At 41.2% G+C, this 25,205-nt stretch overlaps 1 protein-coding gene across 1 annotated transcript in view; it reads right to left on the bottom strand.

The window, feature by feature from the left end:
* The window catches only part of PDE10A (phosphodiesterase 10A), a 273,805-nt gene that overhangs the window by 77,937 nt on the left and 170,663 nt on the right, over window positions 1–25,205 (bottom strand). Inside the window, exons 4-6 of the mRNA XM_047769767.1 lie at window positions 16,953–17,073; window positions 16,402–16,451; window positions 4,256–4,396 (exon numbers count right to left, since the gene is read on the bottom strand). Of these exons, the coding sequence (XP_047625723.1) occupies window positions 4,256–4,396; window positions 16,402–16,451; window positions 16,953–17,073 (312 nt within the window). The remainder of the gene's footprint in view (window positions 1–4,255; window positions 4,397–16,401; window positions 16,452–16,952; window positions 17,074–25,205) is intronic.

The following is a 25,205-nucleotide window of genomic DNA, read 5'->3' as shown; positions in this document are numbered from 1 at the left end:
ATGAAATTAGCTCTTCAACTTCATTTTCTAGCTTAGTAAAATCACTCAAAGGAATACAGGGATCAAATGAATTAATACCAAAACACTGATTCTATTTATTACATTTCTGCTATCTATAGGAAGCTTTTCATGAACCAAGAATAGTACAAATCTATACCTGTAATTTAAAAATCTCTTAAAAGCTTGCATACACATACAATACAACATTTTCAAATGACAACTTACATAGTATCTACTTTTAACATTTACTTCTTGGAGTTCCCCTCATGGCTCAGTGGTAACAAACTGGACTAGCATCCATGAGGACACGGGTTCGATCCCTGGCCTCACTCAGTGGGTTAAGGATCTCGTGTTGCCATGAGCTGTGGTGTAGGTAGCAGACAGGGCTTGGATCCCACGTTGCTGTGGCTGTGGTGTAGGCCAGCAACTGTAGCTCTGATTTGACCCCTAGCCTGGGAACCTCCATGTGCTGTGGGTGCAACCCAAAAAAGACAAAAGACCAAAAAAAAAAAAAAAAAGGCAAAAACAAAACCAAAACACCATTTACTTCTTAAAATGAAATATACTTGACATATAATACTATGGAAGCTTAAGATACACCACATGTTGATTTGATACATTTATATATTGCAATAGGATTGCACCTGTAGCATTAGTTAGTACCTCTATCAAGCTACATATTTATCTCTTCTTTTTGTGGTGAGGATGATTAAGATCTAGTCTCTGAGAAAGTTTGATGATTATAATACAATATTGTTGGCAAAATGATGATGATGACGGCATGATGCTATAAATGGAAAACCCTAAGGGCCCCACACAAAAACTACCTGAATTCAGCAAAGTAACAGGATAAAAGATTAACATTCAGAAATTGGTTGCATTACCAACGATGAAACAGCAGAAAAGGAATTAAAAAAATAAAACCTTTTAAAATAGTACCCCCTCAAAAAAAAAATCTAGGAATAAACCTGACCAAGGTGGTGAAAGATTTATGTACTAAAAACTATAGGACATGAATAAAAGAAATGAAAGAGAATTCAAAGAAATGGAAAGATATCCTATGCTCCTAGATTAGAAGAATTATTATTGTTCAAATGGCTCAAATTTACAGTTTTAATGAAATCCCTATCAAATTACCCATGACATGTCCCACAAAACTAGAAAAAACAATCCAAAAATTTATATGGAACCATAAAAGATCCAGAATTGCCAAAGCAAAGCGGAGGGGAAAACAACAACAACAACAAAAACCCAAAAACAAATAGGAGGCATTAAATCTTCCAGACTTCAGGTAATATTACAAACCTATATTAACCAAAGGAGTGTGGTATTGGTATAAAAACAGACATGGATCAATAGAACAGAGACCAGAAATAAACCCAGACAGCTACATTCAATTAATCTTTGACAAAGGAGGCAAGAATATAGAGTGGGAAAAAGACTGTCCCTTTAGTAAGTGATGCTAGGAAAGTTGGACAGCTGCATGTGAATCAATGAAATTAAAAAATACCCTCACTTCATGCACAAAAATAAACTTAAAATGGCTTAAAGACTTAAACATAGTACACGACGCTATAAAATTCCTGGAAGAAAACATAGGCAAAACATTCTCTGACATCAGCCATACAAATGTTTCATTAGATCCATCTCGCTAGGCAATAGAGACCAAAACAAAAATAAACAAATGGGACCTAATCAAACTTATAAGCTTTTGCACAGAAAAGGAAACTAAGAAAGAAAGAAAGGAAAGGAAAGGAAAGGAAGGAAGGAAGGAAGGAAGGAAGAAAGAAAAGAAAAAAGAAAAGAAAGAAAAGAAAAGAAAAGAAAAGAAAGAAAAGCCAACCACGGAATGGGAGAATGGCCAGCATTAGAAAGTCTGTAACTGAGTAGCATACAAGCGCTGGAGAGCGTGTGGAGAAAAGAGAGCCCTCCCACACTGCCGGTGTGAGTGAAGTCTGTGCAACCACTATGGAAAACTGTACGTAGGTTCCTCGAACTAAAACATAATTAACATATGATCCATGAGCAATCCTACTCCTGGGAGTATAGCCAGAAAGAACTGTAATTGACTGGGAGTTCCAAGCGTGGCTCAGCGGAAATGAATCTGACTAGCATCCATGAGGATGCAGGTTCGATCCCTGGCCTCGCTCAGTGGGTTATGGATCCAGCGTTGCCGTGAGCTGTGGTGTAGGTCACAGAGGTGGCTCAGATCTGGTGTGGCTGTGGCTGTGGCATAGGCCAGTGGCTACAGCTCTGATTCAGGCAATAGCCTGGGAACTTCCACGTGCCACCAGTGCGGCCCTAAAAAGACAAAAAAAAGAACTATAATTGAAAAAGATAGATGCACCGCTACTGACCACTGCGGCACTATTCACCATAGCTAAAACATGGAAACAACCTAAATGTTAATCAAGGGATGGCTTGAGAAGATGTGGTGTGTATACACATATGTGGTATATATTCACACACACAATGTATGTGGAATTGTACAATGTGTATACACATACACCCACACACACACACATACACACAATGGAACACTACTCAGCCACAAAAAAGAATGGAATAATGCCATTTGCAGCAACATGGATGCAACTAGAGATTTTCATACTAAGTAAATAAGTCAGACAGAAAAAGACAAATGTCATATGATATCACTTACACGTGGGATCTAAACTATGGCACAAATGAACCTTCTACAAAATGGAAACAGACTCACAGATATGGAAAATAGGCTTGTGGTTGCCAAGGGGGACGTGGGGAGGGAGGTGGATGGACAGGGAGTTTGCGGCTAGTAGATGCCAACTATTTCACTTAGAATGGACAGACAACAAGGTCCTATTAAATAGCAAAGGGAACTATATCCAGCCTCCTGTGACAGACCACAATGGAAAAGAATATAAAAAACATTATGTATATATTATGTGTGTGTGTGTGAGAGAGAGAGAGAGAGAGAGACTGGGTCATTTTCCTCTGCTGCAAAGATTGGCACAGCACTGTAAATGAATTACACTTTGATAAAAATTTAAGAAAATTTTAAACACTATTAGAAAAACGTAACATACAATATTGTTATCTATACAAATTATACTGTGAAACTTTCATTTTTAAGTAATTTTTCTTTTCTGTATTTGATACAGTAACTAGTAACCTGATTTGTTCAAGGTCATATAGATAATTGACAGCAAAACCAAAATTAAAACCCAGATTTGGTGACTCCAACATAGCACATCTCAGAGCAAATTCATGAGACCTACAGACTTATTCGTAGGCTTGTCACTTTTAAAGTCTGAGCTCACGAAACGACACGTCGTCACTATGCTGTCACACATGCTCTGGAAGACCGCCTTGCAGGCTCCATTTCATTTCTCTGCACCCATGGCCTCGGTCAGATCCTGAGACTGGCTAACCTGAGGGGAGTGAGTCTGATGCAAGGGGAGGCTTGAAAACTCACATGCGTCCTCTTCTTCCCTCTGGCCCCTGCCACCATCAGGGGAGGCTTGCTGGAAGGGGCAGTGAGACACACAGAGAACGAAGGAAGGCCACCTGAGACCAGCCAGCTCCTAGGTGATGGCCAGCTGATCTCAGATGCATGAGCAGGCCCCGTGGGAGGCAGCCCAGATGAGCAGAACGGCCTGACAGGCAGTGAGTGGTCGCTGTATGACACCACTAAATCTGGGCTAGTCTGTCACGCAGTAATAGCTAACTCATCCATACATATCCTGCTTGGCTACGAAACCTAAAACAGTGATCATTTAGTTTATGTGAATACAAAATACATTTGTATGCTTAACTATTCCGGTGAATGTTGACTCACATCCAGCTCTTAGGGGTGTGTAACATACTACTTTTGGAGTACAAAGAATTAGTTGACACACAAATGCATTAATGATCTGTAGCTTGCTTTAATGCTGTTATAAAATGGCTTAAATCATAACATCAAGAGTATATGTTGGAGTTCCTGTTGTGGCCCAGCAGTGAAGAATCTGACTAGTACCCATGAGGACACGGGTTTATCTCTGGCCTCACTCAGCGATTAAGGCTCCGGTGTTGCCATGAGCTGCAGTGTAGGTCGCAGACACGGCTCAGTGGGTTAAGGATACTTCGTTGCGGTGGCTGTGGTGTAGGCCGGCATACTGCTCTGATTTGACCCCTAGCCTGGGAACCTCCATAAGACTAAAAAAAAAAAAAAAGTCATCATTCTTAATTAAATACTTCAGGTTCCGAATGTCACGAAGGGTAAAAAGCCACTTACCCCAAGGATGTCTTCCACCAGCAGTGTTTTCCTAGACTTGGCCACGTAGGCAGAGGTGGTGGTGCCCTGGGCGATGGGCCCGGCAGGAATGAGCCTGGGTTTTCCCTCCTTGATTCCAGGCGGGGTAAATACACAAAGGCTCTAGGAAGAAGAACATGGTTCATAGGCCTCCCTGTACTTCAGCACAGGACAAAAGTCCTCCTAGATATCACCTAACAAGCACGAGAAATCTGTGTGCTGAGGAAAGAAGAGACATGAGAGGAGGAAAGCAGTGGCCACACCGAGGTCCAAGGTGGGACCCTCTCCCATGTTCCTGAGCGCACAACAGAGAGGCGAGACACAGCGCTTATAGGAACGGCTAGACACGGGAAACTCTGATGAGAGCCTCCAATTTGCATTCACAGAAAATAATAAAATGAAAAAATGCAAGTTGTCCTTTGGCTTAAGAAACTGTCACACAAGAAACCGACGCACATGGCGCCCAGCTCCCTGCAGACAGGGCGTGCACACCTGTCACTATGAGTCCAAGTGATTTATGTTTTTCATTTTTATTAAAAATCTTTCTTTCTCTGGAGTTCCCATCGTGGCTCAGTGGTTAACGAATCCGACTGGGAACCGTGAGGTTTTGGGTTCGATCCCTGGCCTTGCTCAGTGGGTTAAGGATCCGGTGTTGCCGTGAGCCGTGGTGTAGGTTGCAGATGCGGCTCGGATCCTACGTTGCTGTGGCTCTGGCGTAGGCCGGCAGCTACAGCTCCAATTCGACCCCTAGCCTGGGAACCTCCATATGCCTTGGGAGCGGCCCTAGAAAAGGCGACAAGACAAAACAAACAAACAAAAAAACCCTTTCTTTCTCAGAATATTATTTCTTTTTAAAATACTCAACCACTCCATTCCTTAAATTGGCCTGCTCATAAAATTAGATTCAGCATACTATCGATAAAATCTCTGCTCTTCCTGGTACCTACACACACAAAATGGAACAAACCTGGGCGTGCGGCTCCCTCTCAAAAGAGTAGATGGGAGGGTAACATTTGAAAAGTAAATATTTAAACAATCCGATCAGTTATTTTGACTAAATCTAAGCATATTTTGAAATAAATTCCTGCTAAACAAGAATTGCTAATCAAAACAAATCATCCGGGCAGGGGGAGCAATATTTTGACGTGAGTGTATTATGAGGAGATACTCAATCTGAAAAATACTAAGTTTTGGTAAATTCTCTCAACCCTTCACTTTTCTCTTAAATTGGAGTTGCTGGAACTGAAATGCAGTAAGTGTCAGGCACCCGTCTTGAGAGAACCCTGTCAACGCTTCACCAGCGCGAGGCTGGTTCCGGGTGATGAGCATGACCTGGATGTGTAACATCCACTTGCTAGATACTGCGGTTTTCCAGCCGGGTAATGTCAAAGAACCCTTTCTTCAAGTAAAACATCACCGTCACAAAAGAGTGAGCCCCGTAAGCTCCAACTGCGCCCAGCCCTGGGCGCAGGGAGGAGGAGGGGAGAGCTCCGGCCCACCCCATCTGCTTTAAGTAAGTCGTCGCTATCAAAAGACTGCAAATTAGCTTATACGTTTTTACTTACTATTATATCCACATCAGTTAGGACTACGCTTAAGCGGTATTTGCCATTTAATACAATGCCTATGAAAAATGTTTTACACAGGCTTCTTTTAAAAAGGCTTAAGTTTAAAATGTTTAAATAGGGAGTTCCCGTCGTGGCGCAGTGGTTAACGAATCCGACTAGGAACCATGAGGTTGCAGGTTCGATCCCTGCCCTTGCTCAGTGGGTTAAGGATCCGGCGTTGCCGTGAGCTGTGGTGTAGGTTGCAGACGCGGCTCGGATCCCGCGTGGCTGTGGCTCTGGCGTAGGCCGGTGGCTACAGCTCCGATTCGACCCCTAGCCTGGGAACCTCCATATGCCTCGGGATTGGCCCAAGAAATAGCAACAACAACAAAAAAAGACAAAAGACAAAAAATAATAATAATAAAATGTTTAAATAAAAGTTATACACTTTAAAAGGATTTTTAGAATTTAACTACATATGACAAGTGACAATTGTTCCTCATTGATTTTTAAAGAGGCAGAGCCACTACTTTTTAGTTACTCTAATTCTATTACGCACCCATACACATATGACATAAATGAAGTAAATAGGACTCATTAGATTTAGTATCTACGTCGTAAAATAGTTCAGTTTGACTCCAGATTGAGAGAAGAGTAGCAGAATGATCCAAGAACAGGAAGAGAGATGACGGCGAGAAAAAAACGCACAGTATACGGTATATTGAGCCTGAGGAAAAGTCAGAACTGACACTGCTTTTTTCAAACCACGAGAAAGTTAAACACAAGAAGGATGCTGAGTAACGTTTCTTTTCTCAACCAAAGTCAGAACTGCAGGAAATGAACTTAGTTTGACCTTTAGATAACTCTTAAAGAAGAATTTCTGGTGACAGCAATAGAAAGCAAACTCTGGAGCAAGCTCCCAACAGAAGCTTTGAATTTTTTTAAAAAAAAATAGTTGTTGATGTTATTTCTTTGTTGTTTGAAGACATACAGCAGATACCTTTTTTGGATAACTTTGCTATGTGTCCACTAAAGCTGGAAATCCAGTATCTTCAAGGTATACTTAATTTCATAATTGAATAATGATAACATAGCTCACATAGTCCTATATTATTAAAAGATGACTTATTTAATATTATAAAATATTTATTGCCTCATATAGGTTTTCTGTATGATGCTCAAGAAACAGACAAGCAAATACTGTACCTGAGGTATATGGAAAGAGATTCTATCATTTAGACTTGCTGAAAACAAATGATTTAGACATTTTTCAACTACTGATTGAATGTAGAAAACATAAAAAATAAATGACCACCAAAATTTAAATAACTTTTTACAGTGGGAACTTTTCATACTTGTTTTACTAATTAGCTTACGGTTTTTGTTCATGTTTATCAAATAGAAATGTTTACAGATGAGAGCTGAGGGCAAATGCTCACCAATGCTGAACAAGTTCTCACATGAGGGCCAGAAGCTCAGGTGGGAGGGAAGTGAGGCCCAACCTGAGACAGATGTCTGATCTTGATGTTTTCATGGCTCTGATCTCTCACCTCGATACAGGCGTTTCCTACTCTTTTAGGGCGGCTTTTTTTTTTTTTTTTTTTTCCCTCCATATTATTCTCCTCTGCAGTAGTTCCCTTTATAACATCCATTTCTACCTAAAGATCAGTCCCTGGTTTGAACTGCGTGTTCTGTAATAGCTTGTTCTGTATGATCTTTGTATGTGAACGGGCTGAGAGGCAGCTATTATTGCAAACAGAAAATGTCTACAATAAACCTCTAAATTAGAGGCTCGACTGTATATGTGCTCAGGAATGGAGAAAGGTTTCTTAAATCTACGTTTATTTACTCCACAGAAATGATCAAACAGTTGGGTGCTGAACAGTCTCCTTCTCCGCCCCCCCCCCCCCCCCCCCCCCCCGGCTGAAAGGATCTTTTCATCACACACTGATGCTCCAGTACGCTGGGGTCTGTTTCTGAATTCCTAATTCTGTACCATTTGGTTTATTTGTCTACCACACTGTTTCAATTACTGTACGTTTAGAGAAAATTTGGTGACCTGGCAAGGCAAGTCTTGCTCTGGTTCTTCATGCTTCAAAATATCAAAATTTATAGGACACATTTTGCATTTTGCATTGATGAAGGGCCTGCATTAACAAATGTGGGGGTAATAGGGACTTTGGTTTTCAAAAGCAATCACTATGAATTTTTTAAAGATCTATTTTTAAATGCTTAGTATCACTTTATTTATTTATTTATTTTTTACGGCTGTATCTGCAGGATATGGAAGTTCCCGGGCCAGGGATCAAATCCCAGCCACAGCTGTGACCCACACTTCAACTGCGTCAATGCTTTAACCCACTGTGCCGGGCTGGGGATGGAACCTGCCTCTGCAGCGACTGGAGCCAATGCAGTCAGACTCTTAACCCACTGTGCCACGGCAGGAACTCCAAAATTTTTAACATAACAAAGGATTTTTTTTCATTTATAGTTTTTAAAGATATTGGCTACATCCCCCCATACTGTACAATACGTCTGTGAGCCTACCTCACACTCAAGAGCGTGTTCCTCCCGCTCTCCGCACCCCCCCCACTGCCAATCATTATGAATTTTGACATAAGAATTTGACTGGGGTTTCAGATTAATAACATGAAAAAATGTTATACTCACTATTTTCACAGGTGGATGGATGAAAACTCTTATCAGACATTCATATGTAATATTTTAGACTATGTTAAGACTACTTATGTATACTTCACAATGTATAATATCCATGGTTGAACCGAGTCTCTAAAACTAATTTCTGCTCTAATGCTGTATAAATCTATGAAAACTTTTGTCAGCATAAACATTTTTTAAATGCTAAAGATGAAAACTCCCACTAAAAACAAGCAAAAGTCTCAAACCTCAACCACCTGTACTCGTTCCAGAGAAAAGCTTCGCTGTGCTCAGGGCACACCCGGCCCCGTGTCTTCCCTCCCGCATGACGGCTCCAAGTGACTTGATGGGTAGGCCCTTCTCCTAACAGCAGCAAGGGGACTGGCCAAGTTGCTGGAGATCCATCCAGGGGCCATGCGGTGGTAGGGGACGAATTAGCTTCCCCAGGATGTCAAAGAAACTCACTATGAAATGTCCCGCATTTTTGTGATAACAGAAAATTTTCATAAATATTTCTGAAGTCAGATCATTTCAACTAGAGAAGAATGGTACCAATAGTCATAATGAATAAGTTGGCTCAATGAAGGCATAAAAAAAAAAATCATTCAAAATATTAAAAAAATCAAATTTTGAGAAACAGGTTTGGTGGAAAATGATCTATAGAATAGACTATGACAATTTTTTGAAAAAACAGGATTTTTTGATGACTTGGGACACTGATTCATTGACACTGAAAGAGATGTCCGCTTCACTTGGTAAACACTCGTGCTTATCTTTCCTTCCATACACAGTTCAAAGGTCACTTCATTCATGAAACTTCACTTTTGTGCTAAGGCTTCCCTTAGCACAACCAGTTAAATTTTGGAGACGCCTTTTAAGAAGGAAAAAAAATCATTCAGGCAGACCATGAAGTTCTTCTTAGAGCCACTAGGTGGCACCGGATGTAAATGAATCAGATCCCTGCACAGGGCAGGAGCAACCAGCCCCACGTTCTGTGGGACTGGAAGCATGTCACTAACTTTGAATAATTCTCAAAAATAAACCTACAAAAGTTCATTGTGCTCTGAAAAAAGCCAAGCAATTACTCTAAACTACTGGCTCAAAATTTATTTCTAAAAACAATACGTAAAAAGTTATCTATGAACTTACTTTATGAATTAGAAAGTTTAACATATAATTAGAGTTCCCCAAGTTTTTGGCTTTTACCAACTACTCTCATAGATAACACAGGAAAAAAAACGACAGTAATGACATTATAAAAGACGTTACATAGTAAATGGAGAATGTGACTAGGTATGACAGAGAAAAACTGTATTAAAAAGTTGAATTAAGCAAAATCTGAATCATGGAAAAATCAGTTTTGTCCAACAAACATTTCAAGAGCACCTTGCATATGCTGCATCAGACACCACTACTGGTCAGGTCACAAAAAGACACTGCTCCCTTTCCCAACTCGGGATTTCTCACCAATTGCATCTTTCTTTACTTTCCCTTCTCATCGTCTAAGGAAGAGGTCTTCTAAGCTCTGCTCAAAGAGCGCTCATCATGCATGCTCTTCTTAACGTCACCAACCCTAGCACCCCCCCTACCCCCGCCCCACCAAATTCAGGATCCCAGGGCACCTCCCCAGCAATCTGAGCTGCTGCAGCCAGATTCTCAACCCACTGTGCCACAGCGGGAACTCTTGGATTTCTTCATTTCCCCAACTGGTTGTCCATTCTTTAAAGAGAGGAGTGATTTCCTATTTATCTTTGTATGCTCAGCGGTTTGGCGCAGTTTTGGGTACATAGCAGGTGTCTACAATGGTCGTTGGAGAAGCAACACCAATGGAGACCCAGTTCAGGTCTAGAAAGTGTAAGAATGCCGTCAAAGTCCCAAAGCGGGGAATCAGAACTCCCGCGATCCAATCCCAGAATCAAAATTCTTTGGAAGACTACACTACCTACTGGGAAACTTTCTTTCTCTTCCCCAGCTCTGAAACAGTGCAGACGGCATAGGGACTCTCCCGGTCTCTTTGTTTAGAAGCGCTTGGATAAACGGCTGCCTCCAGAGGAGTGTGGGCACAGAGGTGCGGAGGGGATGCTGGTTCATCTCTCTGCCCAGGTTCAGCAACTGCCTCAGCAAGGCTGGTGCTTGGGGAACAGTGTCAAACAAACGTCCTACTGGTTTTTTAAACAAGCATGATTTCAACTCTGCTTTCACTTTCTTCCATTAACTAGTCTGTTAGTTTTCTACCATCATTTGTAGTAAATGGAGCAATTACACTTTCCTCAAAAACTGTCCATTTTATCTAGATGTTCATGTTTATTCGTTTCTCTCATGAACTGTCACTTTTACTCTATTGATATACTGTTTTTAAATTATTACACATACACAACTGTATTTTCTATTTTTGTTAACTAGGTTAGCAAGTGACTTATCTTAGAGTCCCTAGATTTCCTTGTGTGTACAGATTTTCTTTCTCTACGACCGTGACTCTAACTGGTCAACCCACGGGGACAGAGGTCTTCGTTGCGAACAATGTCTCCTAGAACCTAGACCACTGCCGTCTCGTGGTGCCCAATACGAACATCGTGGGTTGATGAATCAACTTACTTTGTTTTCTTATTTATCAATGCTTCAAAAATGTACGTAAAATGTTGAATAATTTAAGGATGTGAATTTTCCACTGTGAATAACTTCTCCCAGAACTTTAGCAAGACTCTAATTCATTTGCACAAATATTTTCTCTAAATATTCTGTTAACTATATTTGATTTTTTCTTTGTCCAAAGTTACTTGGAATATTGTCTATGTTTAGTTTCCAAGGTTTAATGTCCTTGTTTCTAGCCGTTGTGGGGATCCAAATTATTAAACGAGTTAAGCGTATCAAAGTAAGTTCTAACCCAAAGGAGAAAGGGAATCCCAAGTTGGTAAGTCCTAAAATAATATGCTGAGTTAAATATATATTTTTTGGATAAAACTAATTAACAGTATTACTGATATCCTCTAAATTGTATTTTTGATCTGTCAGTAATTAAAAAATACTATTGCATTTTGCTGTTCACCTTTTTTTATTGATATATGATTGTCTTGATTTATAAATCCAGTGCACCAAATATTTACCGTAACAACCGCCTAACAGCTCTACCTTCATTGTAGTCTAGACCCTTCGTACATCAAGTGACCTCTTCCAATTTAACGCTTTTATTCCCCAAATTCCATTTTGTTACTGCTCTTGTGGCACTTGCTCTCCCTTGTCTGCATTTTTCCAGAAGAGATTTGCTCCACCTGAAATTCCCTTTTTATTTTCAATTATTCCACAGTCACTTTATTTGCATGCACTTGTATAAAATAAAAGAAAGCTGTGGAGTTTTTAAAACTGATTTATGATTTTTTTCTTTTAATAGCTGGGCCTATTCTACTTGTAATTTTCTCTCTGACGTATCTTCAAAGTGAGTTCAATCATCATATTTTATGTTCTATTTTTATTGCTTTAATACCATTTAGGTTGTTTCCTATCATCCCCTAAACTTCCGGTTTTCTTTAAAAGTTTCCTCTCTGATACTACGAATTTAAATTTCGCTAGTTTTAAATTCTATTAGTGTAACTTTTAATATATTTAAATATCACTTAAATTATATTTTTCAATGCATCAATTTCAGAAAATAAATTATTTCTGACTCTCACTTATGAAAAAAGTCGATACTTTTATAAGAGTGCTATAATTCCTCCCAATTTGTCAGTCTTCATCCTTGGTTATTTATGGATATCTCAGTCTATTGGGGTTGCTTTATTCTAATTCTGTCACTAAAGTATATACATTTTGTTTTTGGAAGTGAGTTATTAAGAAACACTTTCTAACCACGATTAAAAATCCAGAGACAATTTTAAAAGCATTAATAAATATCTATAATATGCTACCTTTCATGTATAAAGGAAGAAATATACGAAAATATACATGTATCTGCTCATCTGCGCAAAAAAGTTGTATCTTATTCAATATGATTAGCTTACATTTTGGAAGCATGTCAACATCTGTTGCCAGCAATATGGCAGATTAGATAATTTGACACTCCTGAAAAAAATAATTTTAAAATTATTTAAGAGATGGATAAAGCATATTTCACAAATATTTAATAATGCATTGCTGGGCTGAGAAGAGTGGAAGGCATCCACGGAAATCTAAAAGGAAATGATATGGAGCCACAAACTGATTTTTTTTTCTTGAGAGTATCAACTAAGACCTAGATATACAGTTGACCCTTGAACAACGTGGGTTTGAGCTGTGAGGGTCCACTGATGTGGGTATTTTTTTTTTCAATAAATACCACAGGGGAGCCACCCCATTTATGGTTAATTGAATCTGCAGATGTGGAAATCTGGAACCTGAGAGCCAATTGGGAAGTTATATGTGGATTTTCAACGGCATGGAGGATCAGTCCCCTAACCCTGTGCTGTTCAAGGGTCAACTGTGCTGACCTTCCCTCAGGAAAGCTCCACGGCAAGTAAGACATATGAGATAAAACCTGAGACCTCCTCTGTGGGAAGTCTAATGGGAGACCCCCACATGCGGCCAGGACCAGCAAAGAGCTACAATCTCATCTTGGAAGGATGAATACACTTGCAGCCACAAGGGGATTACAAGGAAATCAGATTCTCTTGAATTTATTGCTGGAAGGAAAATACATCAGTTTTTATTTTCCCTCCAGCAATAAATTCTAGAGAAAATAATAACTGTACATCATGTGGATTTGAGGCTTGAATCTATGCCACTCTTTAGTCTGAAAAAAAAATCTCAACTACATTTTTCAATTAAAATAGTCCTACATTGGTCATGCCTTAGGTGATGGGCAAAAGCTAATAATATCCAAACTCTAGGAATAAAAGAGGAAAATAACTTCAACAGTCTTGAGAATATTCATTTAAAAGGGCCCAAAGAATAACACGATTTACAGTTAAAAAATAAATAAAAGGCATGAGCATAAAAGTCACCATCTATAAAAGGCAGATGAAACAAAAGCCAAGAAACTAATTTCAGAAAGAATACAGAAGAGGGAGTTCCCATTGTGGCTCAGCTGGTTAAGAATCGGACTAGTATCCATGAGGATTCAGGTTCAATCCCTGGCCTCGCTCACCGGGTTAAGGATCCGGTGTGGGCTGTGGTGTAGGTGGCAGACACGGCTTGGATCTAGTGTCGCTGTGGCTGTGGTGTAGGCCAGCGGCTACAGATCCAGTTTGACCCCTAGCCTGGGATCTTCCATATGCTGTAAGTGCGGCCCTAAAAAGCAAAAAAAAAAAAAAAAAAGGAAGAAGGGCTGAGATAGATCAAAAACCCAGAAAAGTGTAACTATATTATAGTTAATACATGGAGAGATAGTGTTTATCAACCTGAATCAGCAAAAAATATCTTTCAAGGAAGCAGTGAAATAAAGATCTATTCAGACAAACAAAAACTGAGTTTTCCACCAGAAGACTGTCACTAAGGGAAGTTCTAAAAGATAGAAGAAAACTGATTCCAAGTGTTCAGAGCGGAGATGCAAGACGGAATGAGGAGCAAAGAAACAGGTGATTTCGTAGATGCAACTGAAGGAACACGTCAGGGCACTTCAGGCTTCAGACAAGACGTCCTCCTCCTATCCGGGGAAACCGCTGGCTTGGGAAAGTAATAAGGCCTTGCCACCTGTGCGGACGCAGGAAAGGACACCAACAGTGAGCAAAGGACAGTGACTGTTTCCTAACGTGAGCCTCCCAGGCCAACAAGGTCTCTGCTTGCATGAAGCTCACACACTAGTGAGAATGCCAGGTAAGCAAGTAACCAAACAAGCCCCAGCTAAATGCGTAATTACAGATTCAGCTCAATTCTGTGGAGGAGAAGTTCATGACATCGAGAAAGCAGAACAGCATGGAACCCAACTGAGGAAGGTCAGAAAAGGCTAAGTTTTGCTACGTGCCCGCTGTTCCCAGGGCTACACTGTGGAACAAGACAGACCAGCCCCGAGAGGTGGGAAGGAAGGAGGAGTGAGGGACCCCTGAGCCTCGAGGGAACCAGGGGTGCTGGGAATACAGAGCAGACCAGGCCTGAGGGACACGCACCATCCCCGCGATGAAGTGACGAGAAGAATCAGGACTGATGCACAGAGAACTGCACTCTGGACGTCATCTGCCCCAGAGCTTCTCCTATGTCACAATCATGCCGACAATAAGGCGACAGGCGCAGCCCAGCCAGGTGATGAACAACGTGGGGCTGGGAAGCTAAATCCAAGCTCCATGAGTCGGGCACTGTTTGCCACTCCACAGGGCGGAGCCGGTGGACCCCGGCCGCCCGCCCGCCCGCCGCTCTCTGACCGCCCCCACTGCCCCGACCCCTCTCCTTCCTTCCCTCGGAGGAGAAGGGGCCATCCCGCAGCAGCAGCCTCAGTTTGGGGCTGACATCATTCCTTTTCGGGTAAACAGCTGGAATGCTGAGTCCGCAATCAAAGTTTTCAGCAGAGAATCTGATAGCTCTCAGTTTGGGTCGCAAAGAGCTGTGACTGAAGGTCAAGGGTCACAGGATGCTAACCTGGTTGCCGTGGCCAAGCCCTGTGGGTTTTTTGGAGAGGTCAGGGAAGGAGTAAGGAGACAGAGATGACTGCAGTCACACGCTAATACACATATCAGAAGTCATAAAAGTTACTGCAAATTACATAATGATTTTCTATAAGAAATTCTTAATTTTCAAATAAAAATCTCAAATTTTAGAAATAAATTTTTAGAATGAACAGGAAAGAGATCTATTTGTTATTCAAGGAGCTTAGGCATTTTAAAATACTACCAATGTGTAAACACATAAAGTATTTATTTAGAAGTAGGACAAACATCTGAGTAATTCAATTTAATAAGCCCTGTTCTTGTCTGTTGCGCTAGGAGAGGGGCTGGGTGAAGGCAGAAGTGAATCAGGAAAGGTCTTGCCCTGAAGAGCTTTTAATCTCGCACCGCAGACCCAAACACGACAGGGGAATGCAGGTGATCGGTCCTAAGTTAAGTAAATACTGTCGTGCTTCACACTACTCAGTTACTCACGAAGGCTCTTAAAAATCTCAGAGTGCTGTGTCGCTGTTGCTGTTAACATTTTACGCAATATAAACAGCACGCATGCTGATGACTCACAAGAACGCATTGCAAAAGCACATCCCCAGTCACAGATAACAATGCCTAACACACACGAAATACACAGTAAATGTTTGCAAAGTAATTTATAACTTACTTTCATACATTTAAGCTACAAATATAAGTGTTATCAGCTCAGACTATTTTTCTAAATTGTTACGTACATTGAACATCGTAACAAAAATCCAACGCCAGCCACAGAACGTCTGAAAATACTTTCGAAAGCACCTCTGCAAGTGCATTTGACAGCGGGCTGTGCTTTAGGCGTCAAACCAGAAACAAAGGGTCCAGGTCCGCCTGAGCCGCCCCACGGCGGGAAACAGTCTGAGCCACGGCCACCACAACTCAGGAAATCTAGACTCAGCAACCCCGTCTCTGCATCTTTAGAGTCATCTTTTAAAATCTCAAAAAACTGCACAAACCTTTGTTTCTCATTTTATTCCACTGCAGATTGTGCTTGTAGAGAAGGGCACATACTGTCCACGACACCCCGGCCCGCAGTGATGAAACAACTTCTCTACAAAACAGTACGTCTAGAAACGCCATTCACAAACTAGGATTCCACAAACCCAAGCCCAAACAACACAAATACATAAGATTTTATGCCTCAATGTTGCCATGCTGGTAAAATTCCCAGTTGGTAACAACCACATATAGAAACAAAATATGAAACCAGCGTGAAAGTACTTAATTACAACACATCTATTAAGTTGTTTGTAACACAGTAGATCATCTTTTAAAAAAGGTTTTAACATTCTCTCACGCAGAGAACCTACGTCTAAATGTAGATACTTACATTATTGCACTCGCCAAGGAAATACAGTGCAAATCCATCAGCTTTTGTGGCTGCCAAAGTAATAAAAAAGGAAGAAACTAATCTCAATGGAAGAATATAACATGTATGAATTCTCTAAGGCGAGACCTCAAATATGAGTCTTGTGAATGGATTCGTTAGCATAATTAATGGTCATGCAGTAAACTGAACAAAATAATTTACGGCTTTACTCAATTCCATAATTAAAATATTTTCGTTATTTTTCATTAACTATTGTAATTTTTAAGATGTGACATCCTCAAATGCATGCAATAATATATGATGTAATAATACATTTGTCAAATTTAAATATCAGAATTATCAGGAAATATTTTAAACTTTGAGCCTTACATTTAATTTTTAAAGTATTTAAAAACAGAAGTGATAGTTACAACATCGAATAACCAATATAAGCATCAACCAAAAAGAACGATGTACATATACCCACCTATATAACATGAGTGAAGAGAACATAATTTAACCTTATCTTTGGCTTAATTTTCCCACTAGGACGAATATAAAACATTTCTTACCAATTTTAATGATGCTACTCAATTCATAGAGGAGTAGCTGGTTGTCTCCTCCTGTGTCCAACCGTTGTTCTATATAGCTGTTTAGTTCATATACGACTCCCTGCATATTTGTATCTTGATACTTTGAATTAAAAAATAAAAGAAGAGGCATAATTAAATATAATAAAATAAAAATACCTTAGTTTGTAAAACATACTGTTAATATATATGCCTTTATATTCTATAATAAGCTGTTCATTATGCTTTTACAGATCATGGTTTAAAAAGCATGATTTACTGAAAAATATATTGAAAATTAAAATGGCTATGACTTAGAATTATCTACAGACTCCATGTATGCTTATTTATATTAAAACATCAAATGTGACGAACTACGATTTCCTTTCTGAAACTTTACATACAATGTCTCAGGCAACTAGATCAGTAAAAACAGTTCAAAAGTTTACTAAGTGAAAGAAACGTCCTAAGATGTCAGAAAAGTCAACCTTCCACACAGCACTGGGCGGGACAAAGTTGGCCTATGACTCTGAGCTCTCTTGCATCTGTGTGGCCACCACCCTAGTGTGATCTCAGTTTTGTCACCAGAACAAGAGTAAGTGGCTCTCGCTGGAGCCACCACCGTGATGACAGCAGCCCTACAGCAAGTCCATGGCCCGAGGCTTCACTGCGGTGCCAGGGACAACGGCCGGGGGACCAAGGGCCGGGAAGAAGATGGAGGCTAAAGCTTGGCGACGCCCAGCACGAGCTGCCACTGTGTCTTCTAAAAAGGACCAAAAAACAGTCCTAACGATCCTCCCTGCCACAAAGCCTGCCTGCCTCAGCCTCCTCTCCAAATAGCAGCCATGGTGAACGTGAAAAATACTTAAACTTCCGTCACTCTGGGGCTGAAAGCACTCCCGGGCTTCCCACTGCACTCAGCAAAAAAGGGACTTGTCCCAGAGCGGCCTCCACGCGCTGCAAGACGTAGTCACTCACTGTCCACCTCGGGGACCCTCTCGGGCCCCCGCCCCCCGCCCTGCTCTGCCATCCGCGGCTCCGGAAGACCCGGAAGACCCGGTACTCGCTGCTGCGGTACCGGGTGGGTACCTCAGGAAACAGGTGGGAAGCGAGCGCATCAGAGAAAGGATGAACCAGTCGGTCCCTCTTGCCACAGATACGTGCCGCCCACCCCGCCAATCTACGCTTCGCAGGCGTTCGCCCAGACGCAGGCAATGCCAGGGCACGGCCAACATCAAGTCCCAGTCCTCAGGGGACCTGCATGCTGGTCAGAAGAGAATGAAAGATCTCTGCGGTGTGACAGAAATGATGGAGCTATGCAAAAGCTGGGAAGGTGACAGTAGAGGCTTTTGGAGGAGGGGCCACCTTTCAGACAGGACGGTCGGGAAGGAAGCATTCGGTGTCATGAGACGTAGGGACAGACTGCAGTGAAGCCTAGCCCTCGCCGGTCTGAGGCCTGCCCAGCGCCCCCTTCCCCCGCCCCGCCCTGCTGCTGATCATCCGCCACCCTCTTTGCTTCTGACCTATAAACAGACTCCAGTCCAGGCAGGCCCCAGAAAACGAAGCAGCAGGACTGACTTCTCAAGAGATGCAACATGTACCAAAAAGAACAGATGAGATTTAGCTCATGTACAGAAACCGGGGGAATGCGTGAGGACGGCTCTCACGGGTGCCGGAATAGGGTAGAATAAAGGGGATGTTGGCCCAGGCAAATTTTCTGGATGTGTGCACACTAAGCAGAAGTACGGGGTTCAGGGTGCCAGGGCTCAGCGGCTGAAATCTGTCCCCCACAGTGGCCAACACTAAATGCAGCTGAAACACCAGAACTTCCGTGGTTTATATCCTGATCGGGGGAGACTGGGTGCTAGAGTGGATTTGTTCTGTAGGACCGTCTCCCCAGGTCGCAGCTGGATCCCCTGGACACCCCCGCTTCATCAAGGCCATGGAAAGAACACTCCCATGGCTGCCCTGGCCTGTGTGACGAGATCTGCGTTGTGGGCCAGGAAGGACTCTGGGAACCACTGCCGTCCAAGTGCGTGTCCTGAAGTCACTGGCAAGAGGGGCTCGTGCTGCGGCAGGGGACCAGAGGTAGCACGTGATATACCTGGAGGCAAGGCCGGTGCTGTCAGCATAGTGGACAGAACCGAAGCTGCAACCAGAATGATCTGGCCACAGGGACTTTAACACTGGGTCAAGCACTTGATCACAGTGTCTCCAGAACTGAAATAAAGAGGACAACTTACTGTTTTGCCATCTATCTAAAGAGAAAAGTTCCGGCTTAAGTGAACAAAAGTCTGACTTGATTACAACAGAAAGTCAGAGTACCACAACGAATTCCAGACTTGAGTCACCTCACAGAACCTCCTGAATAAAGCCTGGGAGACCAGTACCCCTTGGGGGAGTATTTTAATTCACAGCCCCAAATTTTCAGTGTTTCTTCCTACTTTTCCCCAAATGCCTAAAGTCATTTAGCTGGGTAACCGAGCCCAGGGTGAAGGGGAAATTACCACTGTGACTGTGAAAATCTGCGTAAAAATCACTAACACTGAGCATTCTGATGGCTACACAATATGACAGCATGAATGTTGTTTCTTTATCATCTGTAAAAAGATCCTATTTGGGTTATTCCAAGTTTTCCAGGGAAACTTTCCAGAGAAAATATTCTACTCTAATAAACCCTCTCTTCATCGCCACTAATCAGAACCACCAGTCCTGTAACTCCCCATCCCAAGCAGAGTCCTGGGAAAGAGCTTATCTGAGACTGAAGCCAAGAGATAGGGACTGAATTAAAATGACAGATTTTGAACCCCTGGACCCAGCCATGCAAAAGCCTTCATGCCTAAAAGTCTATCTGCAGGCATATCTTTTTCGGGAATCAATCCATTCTTTCAATACATCCTCTTCCTTGTGGGGAGGGGACGCTTCAGCTAGATTTCAGGTGGGTTTTTAGCCACTCGATAGAGGAGTCCCTATAGAAATGAGATACAGACTGACTCCTTTCTCCGACAGTGTAATCGTGAGAAGCAGCCCTATGACACGGCCAGAGGGCAGGGCTGAGACCACTGACCAGCTGTTTTCCATCTCCTGGATAGGAAACGGCTTGTCACACACAAGTGAGAACAAGAAGACATCTGGGGTTACGGACAGTTTATCATGAGATTCCTTTCGAGTCTCTGCACTCTTCTCATTGTGTACCAAGAAAACTGAAATATATTCTTTAAAATATCTTTCAACATAGCCTTCTATGATAATCTATGACCTATGATTTTGTTGTTGTTGCTGTTGTTTACATTGAGCTTCAGACTCTGATCTTTACCCTAACAGATGGGCTGGCACACCCTGTTTACTTTGATTAGCAATGACAATTGCATAAATATCAGTAGAGCAAATGTTTTATTGTGATAACTACACCATATCAACGTAATATTAATTCTCAAATATTAAAGACCGTAGCGGATCACTCCAACCATCGTATATGAACACATTACACATAAATGTGGATAACAGGCATAGTTCCTATTCGTTCCTAGCTTAATGGCCATTTTGCTACTCACAAAAGTCCTATCATGCGAGGAAAGGCAGAGGAAACAAATGGAGATGAATGTCAAATAATGCACTTCTAAGATGCTTTCATGGAAACAACCCGATGGAGAAAGTTTACTAAGGTACCGATTCAATTCAGCTGAATAAACTTTCAATTCTGTGTCTTGACTTGGACTCATAGATGCTTAGTTTGATCAACAGGTTATTATGCCACACACCTAAACTAACAAAATGGTATATGTCAACTAAATCTCAATAAAAAATTCTCTCTACCATTCAATTTCTCTTTTTTAAGGCAAAATCCCATAATATAAATGTCCATTGCCTACCGCCTACAATTTCTCCCCCCCCCCAACTCACTCTAATCGCTGCAGAGAAACAGCTCTTATGGAAGTCACCAACGACGTGCACATTGCCAAGTCCAAAGGTGACCTCTCGGGCCTCATTTCCCTTGAGATGAGGGCAGCATTTAACACACCAGTGGACTGTTCTCTTTCTCTTGGCATAATCTCCCCCCACATTCTGAGTTCCCTCCTGCCTCTTGGACCCCTCTTTTCAGTCTTTGTAGGTCTTTCTAGAATTCTAGAGGTCATGTGCCAGGGCTGGCCTTTGGATGTGTCCTCTCTTCTCAAACCACGCTCACTTCCCAGTGACCGTGTCTAGCCTCACCAGTTTACACACCATCTTACATGCTAGTGGTTCTTAAATCTTCCATGTTACTACGGCTTCTCAAATTTATATCTCTAACTCAGATCATCCCCCAAATTCCAGACTCAAATATCCAACCAACTACTTAACATCTCTATTGAGAAATCTATTAGGCGCCTCAAATTTAGCACATCCAAGATTAAAAACCTAATAGTGACCCCGCTTCTCCCACACACACACCTTGAGCTCTCTCTCCTGCAAACACTCCCATCCAGGTAATAGCTGCCCATCCTTCCATTTGCTCAGGCAAAACACCACTGCGATCCTGCATCCTCTTTTGTTACACCAAACATCCAATTCACCAGCAATTCTTGTTAACTCTACCTTCAAAATGTATGAGAATTCACCCTGTCAAATCTAAGCACTTCTCCCCACTTCCGTTTATCATCATCCGCGTCCAAACCATCTTCATCTCCTACCAGGATAATTGCCCTGGTTTCTACTTGCCACCACTCTTGGCAAGGACAGTGCTGCTGAGTTTATTTACTTCTGTGGGTACTGATTTCTGCACTTACGTTTGCACCAGTAAAACTGGTCAATACTTTTTTCTGTTTTTTATAATGCTCTAATTTTTGCTTTAGGAATAAGCTTTCTTACTGAGATGAGTTATTTTCTTAGCTTTTGAAATACATACTAGGTAGGAATTTATCTTAGGTAGGAATTTTCTCCTTTTTTTTTTTTTTTTTTTGTTTGGTGAAATTTTCTTTTTTAGGCTAGGGATTGAATTAGAGCTATAACCGCTGGCCTACACCACAGCCACAGCAACGTATAATCCGAGCTGTCTGCAACCTATACCATAGCTCACGGGAATGCTGGATCCATAACCCACTGAGCGAGGCCAGGGATTAGTGCAACCTGCAACCTCACGGATCCTAGTCAGGTTCGTTAAACCCCGAGTCATGAAGGGAACTCCTGCAAAATATTCCTGAAAGAACTACAAATGCTTACTTTTACATTAATTAGATTTCCTCTTTCTGTGTAACACTGAGCATTGCTTTCACAGTTCAAATCTGGAGTAAATACATTTAGAAGTAAAAGAGTCTATTTTACTCAAGCCCTGTTAGGCTGAATGAGGTCCTAACTCCATTGTTGGTGATTATCAGTATCTAGAAATACATCTTAGAGTCAAACTTTTCAGTATGAGTTCAACCAAACAAAAATAGACTCTATGGAGAAAAGCTAAAATCATTTCCTTTAGGATCAGGAACAAGACAAAGACGTCCACTCTCACCACTCTTACTCAAAATAGTACTGGAAGTCCTAGCCATGGCAATCAGACAAGAAAAAGAAATAAAAGGAATCCAAATTAAAAAGGAAGATGTAAAACTGTCACTGTTTGCAGATGACATCATATTATACATAGAAAATTCTAAAGACACCACAAAAAAAACTAGAGCTCATCAATGAGTTCAATAAGGTTGCAGGATACAAAATTAATATACAAAAATCTCCTGCATTTCTATACACTAACAATGAAATTTCAGTAAGGGAAAGAAAACAATCTCATTTACCATCACATCAAAAAGAATAAAATACCTAGGAATAAATCTAAGGAGGTAAAAGACTTATACTCAGAAAATGCTAAGACACTGATGAAAGAAACTGAAGGCACCACAAACAGATGGAAACATAGACTGTGTTCATGGATTGGAAGAACTAAGTTTCGTTAAAATAACCATCCTACCCAAAGCAATGTACAGATTCAATGCAATCCCTATCAAAGTACCAATGATATTTTTCACAGAGCTAGACCAAATAATTCTAAAATTTGTATGGAAACATGAAAGAACCTGATAGACAAAACCATCTTGAAAAGGAAGAAAAAAAGCTGAAGGCATCACACGCCCTGACTTCAAACTATACTATAATACTACAGTAATCAAAACAGTATGGTATTGGCACAAAACCAGACACAGAGATCAACGGGACAGAAAAGAGAACCTGGAAATAAACCCACACTTACATGGGCAATTAGTCTATGAAAAAGGAGGAAAGAATATACAGTGGGGAAAAGACAGACTCTTCAAAAAATGGTGTTGGGAAAACTGTACAGCCACATGCAAAAGAACCAAACATTAACTATTCTTTCATACCATGCACAAAAATAAAGAGTAAGACCTGAAACCATAAAACTTCTAGAAGAAAGCATGGGCAGTACACTCTTTGAAATCAGCATTCATAATATTTTTTTAGGATATGTCTCCTCAGGCAAGGGAAACAAAAGCAAAAATAGACAAATGGGACTATATCCAACTAAAAAGCTTTTACACAGTGAAGGACATTATAAGCAAAACAAAAAGGCCATCTACTGAGTGGGAGAAGATACTTACAAATGATATATCTGATAAAGGGTTAATATCCAGACTATACAAAGAACTCATACAACTCAACATACAAAAAAAAAAAAAAACAATTAAAAGATGGGTAGAGGGAGTTCCCGTTGTGGCGCAGTGGTTAACGAATCCGACTAGGAACCATGAGGTTTCGGGTTCGGTCCCTGCCCTTGCTCAGTGGGTTGAGGATCCGGCGTTGCCGTGAGCTGTGGTGTAGGTTGCAGATGCGGCTCGGATCCCGTGTTGCTGTGGCTCTGGCATAGGCCGGTGGCTACAGCTCCGATCAGACCCCTAGCCTGGGAACCTCCATATGCCAAGGGAGCGGCCCAAGAAATAGCAACAACAGCAACAACAACAATAAAAACAACAAAAGACAAAAAAAAAAAAAAAGATGGGTAGAGGATCTGAACAGACATTTTTCCAAAGAAGACATGCATATGGCCAATAGGCACATGAAGAAGATGCTCAACATCACTAATCAGTGAAATGCAAATTGAAATCACAATGATATATCACCTCATACCTGTCACAATGGATCTAAATTGAAAAGACAACAAATAGCAAATGTTAGGAAGAAAAAGGAACTCCCATGCACTGCTGGTAGGAATATAAACTGATACAGCCACTATGGAAAACAGTGTGGAGATCCCCCCCCCCGCCAAAAATGCAAAAATAGAACTATCATATGATTCAGCAATACTACTCCTGGTTATTTATCCAAATCAAAAACAGAAACACTAATTAGAAAAGGTATACACACCCCTTTGTTTACTGCAGCATTATTTACAAAAGTCAAGATATGGCAGCAACCTCCGTGCTCATTAATAGCTAAATGGATAAAGAAGATGAGGTATACATATACAATGGAATGTTAGCCATAAAAAAGAATGAGGTTTTGCCTTTTATAACAACATGGGTGGATCTAGAGGGTACTATGCTAAACAAGATAAGTCAGAGAGAGAAAGACAAGTACCATATGATTTCACCTATGTATGGAATCTAAAATAACAGAACAACTCAACAACCCAATTGAAAAATGGATGGAAGACCTAAATAGACATTTCTCCAAAGAAGACATATGGGTGACCAGCAGGCACATGAAAAAAAATGTTCAATGATTAGAGAAATGCAAATCAAAACTACAGTGAGGTATCACCTCACACCAGTCAGAATGGCCATCATTAACAAGTCAACAAATAACAAATGCTGAGGAGGGTGTAGAGAAAGGGTACCCTCCTTCACTGTTGGCGGGAATATAAATTGGTACAACCACGATGGAAAACAGAATGGAGATACCTTAGAAAACCAAACAATCCCACTTCTGGGCATATATCCAGAAAAAAGATTCATTCAAAAAGATATATGCAGCCCTATGTTCATCGCAGCACTATGCACAACAGCCAGGACATGGAAACAACCTAAATGTCCACTGACAGGTGAATGGATTAAGACTATGCAGTACGGGACTTCCCGTGTGGCTCACAACATAACTACTCAGTGTTGCTTCTGCAGTGGCTGTGCCTCGACCTCTAGCCTGGGAATTTCCACATGTCGCAGGTGTGGCCACTTGTTGAAAAAAGAGAAAAAAAAAAAAAAGAATATGTGGTACGTATATACAAGTCAGCCATAAAAAAGAACAAAATAATGTCATTTGCTGCAACATGGATGGAAC

The sequence above is a fragment of the Phacochoerus africanus genome, chromosome 2 (genome assembly GCF_016906955.1).
Source record: "Phacochoerus africanus isolate WHEZ1 chromosome 2, ROS_Pafr_v1, whole genome shotgun sequence".
NCBI classification, from domain to species: Eukaryota; Metazoa; Chordata; class Mammalia; order Artiodactyla; family Suidae; genus Phacochoerus; species Phacochoerus africanus.
This window is presented reverse-complemented; position numbering and strand designations above follow the sequence as displayed.